This window comes from Arvicanthis niloticus, chromosome 1 (assembly GCF_011762505.2).
Source record: "Arvicanthis niloticus isolate mArvNil1 chromosome 1, mArvNil1.pat.X, whole genome shotgun sequence".
NCBI classification, from domain to species: domain Eukaryota; kingdom Metazoa; phylum Chordata; class Mammalia; order Rodentia; family Muridae; genus Arvicanthis; species Arvicanthis niloticus.
The window spans coordinates 62,886,536-62,898,999 of NC_047658.1; the positions used below are offsets into that span (position 1 = coordinate 62,886,536).

The 12,464-nt window shown below is 42.9% G+C and overlaps 1 protein-coding gene across 1 annotated transcript; it reads left to right on the plus strand.

The window, feature by feature from the left end:
- Positions 1-9,649: 9,649 nt before the first annotated feature.
- On the plus strand, positions 9,650-11,540 carry Fam181b (family with sequence similarity 181 member B). The gene has a single exon (XM_034514124.2). It carries the CDS (start codon positions 9,814-9,816, stop codon positions 11,074-11,076), a length of 1,263 nt encoding a protein of 420 aa, XP_034370015.1. The 5' UTR covers positions 9,650-9,813; the 3' UTR covers positions 11,077-11,540.
- The last annotated feature ends 924 nt before the right edge of the window (positions 11,541-12,464 follow it).

Genomic DNA, 12,464 nt, shown 5'->3' on the forward strand with positions numbered 1-12,464 from the left:
TTCTCTATTTTCAATTTTGTTTTTGTGGTCTGAGAATGGGGAGGTGACTAATGGCACTCTTGTAGCCACACTAGTGTCAGAACAGTGCTAAACTCTGTGAGTAAAAAAAATTTAAAAAAAAGTGTTTCGTTTACTTTTATCATCACATCACTTCCTCCTTTGCCTTTTCCCCTCCAAATGCACTCATGTATCTCCTCATTGCCGTCTTTCAAATTCATAGCCTTTTAAAATTATATATATATATATATATATATATATATATTAATATATATATACGCATATATACATATATATACATATATATATAACCTGGTCAGTCTGTGCAGTGTTACCTGTGTGGTGTTTTCAGGACTGACCATTAAGTATGGTGGCACAGCAGCTGTATCTAATGGGAACGGTGGAAGTCATAAAGCCAGTACAGCTGCTCACAAAGACCCACAGTGAGTAGCACAATGCATTCACCACTGGGCCATCTATCACTTTTGGTCTTGATCTCTATGTGCTGCATGTTTTGGGCCTTTTAATATTTGTACAACTTGGGGATATGGGATTGATGGGAATTTCTTATGAGTCATTTATGCCTTCTCCCAGGAGTACTACTTCTAAGCTTCCTTAGGAAAGTCCTGAGGATACTACCCCTTCCACTTTTAGGGAGATAATCCTTACCTGGCCCTATCTGAAGGTCTTCCTTGTGCCCTGGAGGTTGTACAAAGTTGCATTGTGTGGAGTTATCTCTGCTGTACACAGGGGCTTATACTGATGGAAAAAGAATGGTGTGGATAACTAATAAAAGAATGAAGTATTAAGAACTCCCTTTCTTAGAATAGTTAGCTTATACAGGGCCACTGTGATGTCATATGACCAGGGGACAGAATAATACCAAGATTAGACATATAAATAAATTCTACAAATATATAAAATATAAGCATTGTATCATGGCAGAAATTGAATAATAAATACAGCAGTTTTTTTTCTGAAGATTTTTCTTGGGCCTAATAATAATTGGCACTCTGTCCATTAAAAGTGGGTAACACACTGCTCGGGACATGGCAATCTGCTCAGGCTGGCTTGGAGATTTTCTCTCTGTCTCCTGCCCTAGAAATTGCAAGATTCTTAAAAGATGGGTTATGGGATTGATGGTGGAAAATGATTATAAAAGGTAACTTTGTTCTGTGACAGTTAATCAATGATAACAAAACTTATGGCCAAGAGGAAGTTAAAACATGTATCTAGAGCCAAAAATAATATAATCTATGTTTTGAAACAACATGAATCTATCCATGCCTACTGAGTTCTGTATAAAGAAGCACTCTGACTGCCAGACAGTCAGGATGCAAGATTACCTGACCTGACTCACTTTTCTTTCACTGACTCCCTACCTCCTTGGTGGGACCTGCCCATGACTGGGATGGCCTCCAAGAGGTATTGGATAGCCAATTGGTATGTTCTAAAAAATTTTAATCTAGAAAATTGAGAATTCAATTGTATTAACATTTGAAGTGATAAGTATTTGCCAAACAGCTCAAGCCTCACATAAGTTAGAGTTTTGTAACAATCAGTAGAACTGGCTTGGAAGTATGAGTGGTGAAGAGCTATTTCTCAGTTGCAGACTCTATTTTTAGTGATCTTGTCTCCATCTCTGATCATGTAGGAATTTTTTTCCTCTAAGTTTTTAGAAACATATATACACACACAGATATATACATACATACACATAGACATAAACAAACATACACATAGACATAAACATATACACACACATACACACATAATAGTCTACAGTTCACTCTTAAAATTTTCTATAGTTTAAATTATCTTATTTTCAATTATTATTTGACAAATAATATTACATGTTTTAAGGTACTAATGCTGTGTTTCGGTGTAGATAGGCACTGTGAAATGACTAAACCAAGCTAACTAGTATATCATTTCATGCTTAATTTTTATAGGGGAAATATTTGAAATTTACTCATTTTGAAATATATAATGTTTTATTACTTACTATAGTCATCATGGTATAAAATAGATGTCATGAATTTACTTTTCTTGTCTGACACTGTATTAGTTTATTTGTAGTTTTTAAGGACAGAATCTTAATCTGTAGACTCAGCTAGCCTAGAATTCATTTGTAGCACAGGCTAGCTTTAAAATTGAGGTTCTCTTTGTCTCAGTCACAAGTGCTAGAATTATAGGTATGTACCCCCAGGCTCACAGCTTGGTACCATTTGCTGAACATCCTGCACCACGACATAGCCTGTTGAGCTCTCTGATAACAGCCATTCTACTCTATGCATCTGAGTTTGGCTTTTCTTTTTTTCTTGTAAGATTACATGCAAGTGATATCAAGCTGGCCATGGTGGTTCATGCTTATCATCACAAGCTTATAACCCACAAAACTGCAAGTTTGTGATAAAGGATCAGTGGGAAGTGCTTGCCTAACTTATGCCAAGCTCCAAGCTTCAACCCTCAACTCTGTAAAACCAAACCAAATTAGATGAAATGGGAAGTGAGATTATACAGTGTGTTTTATGCCTGGTTTATTTCACTAAGCACAGTGTTCTCCAGGCTCTTTTTTGATTTTGTAAATGACAATGTTATTCTCTGAGGATATATGTATATATCCTTTTATTTGTCAATAGCTACTTAGCATTGATTTGTTGAGTAACTAGGAATACAGATTTCATTCTCTTCAGATAGATGCCATGCAGTGAGATTGTGGTAGTTATGCTGATTTTTTAAAAAGGATTCTCCATATGTAACTAACTTAACTAATATTACACAAAGCTTCCCCTTTCTTAACATCTTTTCCACCTCCTCTTCCACCTTTTTCCCTTCTCTTTCTCATTCTTTTCCCCATGCTATTAATATTTGCCTAAAATATTAGGTAGATAAAATTTTTTAAAAATCACAGAATAATGAGGATGTGTGTATTTATAGATTCTCATCTTAATTGAGTTGGACAGAGAGGCCTTCTGATAGAAGTGATTCATTCTCTCTTGTCTCTGTCTCCCAGCCTGACCCTGCTTTTTGGCCATCCGAAGTGAACAGGTGTGCTTTACCCAGTGTTCACAGTTATAATACTGTTTTCTCCAAACACCCACAGCAGCGGGGCTAAGCAACCGCGGAATAATAAGATCCCCAAACAAACCATTTTCTCTTTGATTTCTCTCAGGTATGTTGTCCCAGTCACATAAAACCAAGGCATCTTTATTTATACTAAGCTGGATGTTTTAAGTCTTGTATTATAGGTTGCTAATGATAGAAAGTGTTTGGTTCTTTTCGTGTACAGGGTATGTAGATGAAAGCAGTCATCATGAGTGTTACACAGAGAACTTAATACACAATCTAACAAGCCGTGAGCAGAGTAAAAATATAACTAAGTGTTGGGCAGAGATCCCATCCTTCTCAGTAACTGCTGTCACTTACTCAGTTTCAAGAAGTAATTATTATTAACGGAGATAAATCATGAAAGTCTTATTTTCTGTAGTAATTGGGTGGTATGCAGGTAAGCGTATGGTTGGCTAAAGAGGTGGTTTTCAGTGAAGAGGCTCCCTTTTTCAATAAGACTATAAAGCCTTCTGAGAAAGAAAGTTGGTGGGCATAGGACACCCACATAAATGTGAAAACTGTAACATTAAGGAATATAGAACAGAGAAATACAACATGAGTTCATGGTGGTTTTAATGAGTGGCTGAACCAATGTAGAATTTGTTTACATTGCATCATTTAAATCCCCCATTCCTCTCCTCATCAATCTGGCTTTCTACAGTCACCAGACAAATCATAGACCCAGCAATTATAGAAACATTTCTAACTCAATATTTCATTGTATGTCCATTTTACAAGCATAACAAGTGGACAGGGCAGGGGTTATCTGGTGAAGAATTTGTTCCCAGATTCAGTTAGAAAGAATAGGTTTCCTTCAGTTGCTTTTGATGGACATACCAGAATGGAGGGATATTCTATGAACAATGATATGTTATTTTTTTTTTTTTAAAAAAAAAAACCTTTCTGTTTTAAAACCAAAATGTATAACTTTATAGGATTCTGTGGTTTGTCTGTCTGAGTGGTTCTTCTGTCGTCTTGTTTGGGACTGTTCATACAGCTTCTACTATTTGTTGGTTTGGTAGATGTGCTGGGTACAGTGAGGCCTTCCTGACATTCCTGGCAGTCAGTGCTGTCTGTCAGCAAAGGAATCCTTCTTCTGCTTTCCAAATGGCCTTACAGTCTCCAAGGTCGAGAGTCACAGCATTTGGAATTTAAATTTTATTTCTCCTTAAATTTAATACGTAGCTTTTCTGGGTGTGATGGTGCGGCTTGACAAGTTTCCTCTTTTAGAACCTGTGTCCATCTTTTCAGAGCTTTCAGAGCCTTTAAACATTTCTATTAAATAACCAAATGTTGTTCTGTTGGGCCTGACTTTAAAAATGACTTGGTCTTTTTCTTATAGCTTTTAATATCCACTTTATTCTGTGTTGTTAATGGTTTAACTAAAGGCTGCCCATTCTCTCATAGTCCTACAGCCCCCCACCCCCAGGCATCACTAATGAGTCTTTAAAATAAAGCAAAACCATGAGCACAAGAAGTTGGAAAGGAAAAGTGGGAGTGTGTAAGGGGGGAGGTGGAGAGAAGAAATGAGGGGTGGATTTTACCAAAACATACTATATGTTATATTTAAATTTCCCAATAAAAATTAAGGATTTGATTTCTTTTAAAGCAAAACAAGCAAATGAATGTACTCCTTGAATTGGTGGCATAGCCACAAAGGGCAGAGTTAAAAGAGAAAACAAATTTTGGAAGGTATTTTGAGAATAAAAGCAAGGCAAAAAAGTAAGAGAGAAAAGTCAGCATGTAGCACTTGTAAGTAAGAATACGGATGTTATTATTCTAAAACTATTATATGGGATATGACACACTTGTGGAAAGAAGAAAGGACCACAGTTTCATCAAATCTCAGCATTTACTTTCTGTGTAAGCATAGAGACCAAAGGCACATGCTAAGGACATCATAGAGACAGATATCCTCAGTGACAAGGCAGCAAGTCAGTTTCTTTAACAAGCAAACAAAGTGGGGATGGTGGCTGCTAACAATGAAAAAGACCTGAGAGATATACACATTCTTTGTTATTTCTTTATTTGTAGGGTGGTTGTTAATATCTCATCCCTTAAATTAGTGCTGGCCTTAATTACTTGCTTAGCCAATAAAAAATAGTGAGAGTGACATCCTGAGGATTTCAGAACTAGAGACCAGGCAGATGCCCTACGAGCCTCTCTGAGCATCTTCTCTGCTTCCTCTTATATCTTTTTCTTAGAAGTCCTTTTAGATCAGAATGCCTGAGACATTAGCATGGGTTGTTACAGGAGCCATCCTATGAATGGTGCCAATTTGGATCCTTTAGGCCAGCTGTTTTCAGTGTCTTAAAGTGCAGATATTTCTCCTAGTCAAATTACTGATCTGTAACATTTCAAGCTATGATAACATGCCTATCATTTTTTTAGCTGCTAAATTTCAGAGTGACCTACTACATAATGATAGATGGGGAAAGTATTTTACAATTAGTGTGTGTGTGTGTGTGTTTGTGTGTGTGTGTGTGCATGTATATATGCCATGGCATCTGTGTAGAGGTTACAAGACAACTTGCAAGAGCTGATGCTTCCCTTTCACGATGTAGGTCTTAGGGATGGAACTCAGGTCCAGGCTTGGTGGTAAGAACCTATTTTTATCCCCGGAGCCATTTTCCTTAATCAACATTTTATATTTTAAGCCAGAAGTTGAGATGCAGTGTTGGCAGAAGGTTTTCAGGGGTGGTAGGGTGAATAAGTGAGAAACAAGCCAAAAGACACACTGTGTGTGTGTGTGTGTGTGTGTGTGTGTGTATGTGTAATATTTGTAAGGTAACATTGTATTATGATGATAATGATACCTTTTAAATTGTGTGAGAAATTAAGTTGCTTTATCTGAGATTTCCCAACTATCTAGTGACAGGAAATTGGTTTGGGAAGAGGAAAAATAGATGCATAATTATTTCTTTCATTATGAATGTGCATTCCTGACATCTCTGAGGACTAAAATTGTCCTGCAGGGAATATGATTAAAGTTAAAAAGAAGGAAAACAAAATAAGTAAGTCAGCTTTTGATCCTGCTGCTATATTTACCCACAAAAAGGAGGCAGCTCTCAGGTGGGCTTTTGTTCGAATAATGTCCTGAAATCCTTGTGTAAAAGAACAATATGAAATCTCAATTCTCCCAAACGGTTTGGGGTGAGTTTAGCTCTTGAGCCCCTAGGGGGCTTGGTTCCCAAGGAGACTAATCCCACTTGCTCAGCCTTAGGCATCCCCAGGAGGAAAGAGCTCTGGTTTGGAGATCTGCAGAGCCCCCCGGTGCAGGCGGGAGTTGAGTCCCTTTGCTCTATAGGAAGTGAAATGTATTGATGTCAAAGCCACTCAAGTGAATGTTCTCACTCAGGGGTAGGAGGAGGGGCTGAAGGGCCTGGCGGGTATGAGCCACTGGCTCAACTAAAACCAATTTCATCCCAGATATCATTCTTCCAAAAAGAGGGCAGATGCAGGGGTGCAAACAATGTAACCAGGTAGGTGAATTAAGAATCTCCTTTGGTTTCAGAAGCAAAACAATTTCAAGGAAGAGTTAATACTTATTTCCACAAACATCCCTGCTTTCACTTACTCATGCCTTTGTCTGGGCTGTTCTCCCAGAGAGATAGTACAAATTTGCTTGAAATATTCAGACATATCATTGAAATTTTTTTCTCCAATACTATCTTTGTAAATGGCTTGTTTTCTTTGGGCAGCCTTAATGGTCCTTTTTTGTCTATTTTTTAAAAAATTTTTATTGTTTTTTAAAATTCAGTTTACATAAAGATCACAACTCCCTCCCTCCTTTATTTCCAGTCCCACCCTTACAAATCCCTCGTCCCGTTGCTCACACCCCTTCTACTCCGAGAAGGGGAGACTCTCTTCTTGTGTCCCAACAGGACTAGACATAGCTCCCACTGAAGCCCATCTAGGCAGTCCAAGTAGAGGGGAAAGGGATCCAATAGCTGGGAGCAGTGATCAAGACAGCCTCACACCCCCATTCCACTCTCACACATCTGAAGCAAATGTGCACCTTGATGGCCATCAACTCTGGTGCCTTTAATTTACTAAGGTCATGTATTACAGCGATGTGTGAGCAATGTCTACCTTTTGATTAGCAAAAGTGGAATCCGTAGCTTTTTTTCTTTGATTTTTCTTTGATATATATCCATCAGTATATATACATCCAAGGGTGAGACATTTTTCTGTCTAATGAATAAATGTCTGGATGGGCATATATATGCATATAAGGGTCACGTTTGTGCATCATGAAAAGTTAGAAATATTGTTCTTTTTTATACATATAGCTGTCAAACAACTTTTACTTCTATTATCTTGTTGATTTTTTTCACCCAACAGTTCTCATTTCTGTTTTATAGGTCAGAGTCCACAGGAGAAGTTTTGTATTGTCAGATAGTAAAGGCAAAATTAGACTCCAGTTTTCTCTGGCTATAATTTCAGTGCTTTCGCCATTATAGTCTACTGTTTTGTTTTTAAAGGTACAAGCACAGCTGCTTTCTTGCACTTGCAAATAGTCACTTGGTTGGGGTCAAAGGACAAATGATGCCGATATTATAGTTTGCTATGTTGCAGTAAAATGGGTTGTGCAGAAGTCAAGAACAAAGAGTTCATTGGGCCACTATTTTATACCAGACAAGGGGGTGAGATAGCCTTTGCTGTACTGCGAGAAAAATAAGTCTTGCCATTAACATTTGCCTACTGTGTCATATAAATAACCCTCTCAAAAGCCATGAGAATAGTTATGACTCTTCTCATTTCTCAGAATAGGAATGGAAATGGTACAGAAAACGAGCTGACTTGCCCAAGGACACTTCCAACTTCCAAAGCAACAGGTACAGCCAGAATTAGAACCGGCCTCATCTAACTAGCTACATTCACTGATCAGAAATCTATCAACTACCTAGAAATGAAAAGGGGTTCTTCTAGATGAATCTTTATAGTTCATTTATTTTAAATATGCTTATGTTAGAATTTCAAGTGGAGAAATCTTGTGTAGTTGGTCTCTGGCCATTTCTAATTAAACTCTTGGCATCTCTATTGGACTCTGGGTGACTAAATGAAACTGGACATCTTTGAACCTGAATGAAAGGTACATGACAATTGAGCCAACTTGAGTTAAAACAAAGTTTTATTCAGCTTTATGGATTTGAGTAAATACCTATTCCCATCACTTAAGTAAAACCCGTCTTCTTCGATAGGGATGCTCCAACATGGTTCTGTTATAGCTGCAGGAAAACGGGGCTTGAAGAGAAGACTTTTTAGAAGACATGGTCTGTACCTCTTTAGTGACCTGCACCATGATAAATATGAGAACTCTGTTGTGTGCACAGGGCTTTCCTATTGTGCCATCAGTTAATCCTCATGAATACTGTGATGGAGAAGACATATCAAGGTGTGCAGCCATCTCCACTGGGCTCTTCTTTTATAGTAAGTGCTCTATGTGCCCAGTGAGGTGGGCAGCCTCACCTGTTGTGTAACATGAAAAAGCTAACCAAAGCAAAGCACGGCAGGATGGGTTTATCCAAAGCCATGTACCCAACAGAGCAAGGCTTTCAACTCCAGGCTGTTTACTGGTAAGGCTTAAATTGAACCAGGACCAAGTCTTTTCTCAGTGACCTTTCACGATGGACCATATTGTACATTTTCTCTGTCCTAAGAGGAGTAATGGCTGGTTAAAAGTGCCCTAGGAAGCTTGAAGGTGATCATTCAGATACAGCAGAACTGTGTGGAGGACAAGCTACTTCCTTCAGAAGTAGGACTGAGGAAAACCTAAGAGGCCAGAGCTGTCCATACACTTGGGCCTCTCTCCCCTCAAGAACTGGCTCAGGGAGACTGACTTCTTTCTCATTTGACCTTTGGGCCAAGGGCTGGCTTCGACTTAACTTTAAGCTAGTAGTAATTTCTACCAATCAAGCAGTTGAAGAAAGAACATTAGACTCGAGAGTCCCAGGGAAACTGATCAGAATCTTAGGATCAGAAGTAGAGTTTGAAGAAACATAATTTTCCTCCTATATTAAGAAAGACAGGGCCAAGAAAATACAGATTCATAAGTTTGGGAATGGCGTTCTTGTCTGACTGGGCTAGATGTGTCTATGGCCAATTGTTTGAACTTCTCAGAAGTCCAGTTTCTTTTGTTGAATGGTAACAAAACATGCAGTTCATGAGGTTGTTGGAGAGGATTAAATGACATAAAGTATGGGTGATGACTGGTAAAGGGCGAGCATCCAGGAGCTGGAAGCTGGTGGACCTCACTGCTTCCAGAACTGGAAATGAAACTCAGATTTGTGAACTCGCTTAGGGACTGTGTCCAGGGTCAGGATGTGAGTTTTCAGGAGCCTCGCTGGGGTTGGAACACAGGCTTTCTCTTCACCCTTGGCGATTGAGGCCAGTCAAAACAAATGCCCAGGGACACAGGGAAAGGAAAGGGTTAAGGTCTGAGAAAGCTTAGAAAACAAAAGCCCGAGTTTCCCGCCCCCTTTATGCCCACCACCAAAGCCCGGCTGCGTAAGCCCCTCCCCTCCGCTACCGGGGCGGTCGCCCTGAGCTCCCTCCCTCCGCCTCTGGCTTACAAGATCTAATGAGCTCCCCCGGGAGGCTGAGCCGAGAGCCTGGGTCGGAGCGATCAGACAGCGCCGCGCCTGGGCTGGAGCGGGCCGGGTGCGCACGGGCCGCGCTGCGGACGGCCGGGGAGCCGCGGCGATGGCGGTGCAGGCTGCGCTGCTCAGCTCGCACCCCTTCATACCCTTCGGTTTCGGAGGCTCCGCGGACGGGCTGGTGAGCGCCTTCGGAAGTCTGGAAAAGGGCTGCTGTTTCGAAGATGATGAGAGCGTGGCGTCCGCGGGAGCTCTGCTGTCGGGGTCCGAGGGCGGGGACGTGCGCGAGGCCACCCGCGACCTGCTCAGCTTCATAGACTCGGCGTCCAGCAACATCAAGCTGGCGCTGGACAAGCCAGGCAAGTCCAAGCGGAAAGTGAACCACCGCAAGTACTTACAGAAGCAGATCAAGCGCTGCAGTGGCCTCATGGGCACCGCACCTCCGAGACCGCCGTCCCCGAGCGCCGCAGATGCTCCAGCCAAACGGCCACCAGGAGCCCCGGGAGCCCCGACCGTGGCGACCCCGGCGCACTGTAAGGCCGCCCCGCGGAGGGAGGCGACCCAGGCTGCAGCTGCCGCCAGCCTGCAGAGCCGGAGCCTCGCTGCCCTTTTTGACTCTTTGCGCCACGTCCCGGGGGGCGCAGAGACGGCAGGCGGTGCGGTTGCAGTGTCCGTCCCGGGCCTCGGGGCAGCAAGCGCTACGGGAGACCGGGCGGGCACCGTGGCGAGCTCAGTGGTCCCCGGCACCAGGAAGGTCCCGCTGCGTGCCCGAAACCTGCCCCCGTCCTTCTTCACTGAGCCATCCCGGGTGGGCTGCGGTAGCAGCGGCAGCAGCCCCTCGGGCCAGGGCGTGAGCCTGGGTGACCTGGAGAAAGGGGCGGAGGCCGTTGAGTTCTTTGAGTTGCTGGCGCCGGACTTCGGCAGTGGCAACGATTCGGGTGTCTTGCTAGCCGAGGACCCTCTCGACCCTTTCCCCGCCGGAGCCACGGTCCTACGGGGACCCCTGGAGCTGGAGTCCGGCCCCTTTGAGCAGCCAGCGATGGTGGGGAACCTACTATACCCCGAGCCCTGGAACACCCCGAGCTGTCCTCAGACCAAGAAGCCTCCTCTGGCTGGCGTTCGCGGCGGCGTGACCTTGAACGAGCCTGTGCGCCTCCTGTACCCCACAGCCTTGGACTCTCCAGGTGGGGAGGACGCACCAGCCTTGGCCTCTTTTACTCCCTTCTTCCCAGATTGTGCGCTGCCGCCGCCCCATCAGATGTCCTATGATTATAGCGCGGGCTACAGCCGCGCGGTTTACCCCAACCTCTGGAGACCGGACGGGGTCTGGGAAGGAGCTTCTGGGGAGGAGGGAGCGCATCCCGACTGACTGCGAGGAACTCTTTCCTTCCCTTATGACTACTGTGGGCTGCGTGCCACTGTAGGTCTCTTCTGAGTGGAGAGAACGATGGGAGAACGCAAGTAAAGACGAAATGGGATTTAAAAAAAAAAACAAAACAACCCTCAATCCATTTAATAAAGGATCTCCAGGAAAACAGATGAAGAGTGGTTGGGGATTGTTTTAATCACAGTCTCAGATGTTCTTTTCTTTCTTTCTAAGTGACTCATAGATTCTTACTTGGACCAGACCAGTTTAAAAAGCTCGAGACAGGATTTGGGTGGGATGATGGAAGGAGATCAAGAGTAAGACAGAATTTTTGTAGCCATCTGTCTCATCTCAGTTCAGCCAAGGTCAGTGTGTTTAATGCCATTACCCCCCCCCCCCCGCCCCCAAACAGCTCCCTGGTGTCCTCCCCTGACTACATTATGAATTAAAGCCTGTATTGAAAGAAATGAACCAGAGGTATGTGGTCATTGAATTGAGTGTTTTCTTAGTGTTTTCACAGATTTCTCAGCTTTGCTAGGTGGACGCCGCGAGTGGGGGTTGGGTGCTGGCAAGGTCATGTCCCAGGCTCCCATCTTTCCCCCTTTGCCGTTCTTAGTTTTTTTGTTTTTGGCGCGGTGGATCCAGGAAGCTGACCGTGCCATTGGGGTTATTTATTTATTTATTTATTTATTTATTTATTTTACGAGGTCAAATATTAAGCCCAACGCTTTAAACACACTAGAAGAAGTGCTCTACCACTGAGCCTTGTCCCCAGTTCTGAGTGTGACTCTCTTCTTTCCTTCTTAAGAGTTCCCCTCCCCTACCAATCTCGCCGTTCCCATCTTTTTCTGCTGTGTTACCTGGGTGCACCTTACCCATTGCTTCAGCCTCTCAGCGCTGCTCTCTGCCTTCTTCCAAATCTCCGAGTTAGATGGAAAAAAAAAATGGCAACTCTAGAGCCCCATTTCTGTCTCCCTCCCTTTCCCCTTTCCCAGCCATTTTGGGGGGGGGGGGAGAAGGGGAGAGGAGACAGGTTATAACCTCTTTGATTTTTAAGTTTCCTTATTATAACAGGATGACAGCCTTTCTCCACTTCTCACTTTGTAGCTGTTTGTGTGACTCAGAAGTAAAATACACAAAAGGTCTTAAGCTGTTGCATTGCTTGGACATGCAGGTGTATGTGTGTCTTTATAAGCAAATGAATGGCTTCAGTGTGAAACCCGTGGTGCAGCATGTGTTCTCATTTTGTTTGTTTGCTCCGGGTGTTATGATAGCTATGTAACTTTTCATCTTGTTTCAGCCACACCCCTGTATCCCACATCCTCTATCCCCAGCCCCTACATTCCTCATCTTCCTAACTCCTTGGACCTCACCATGGTAGGGAACGGTGG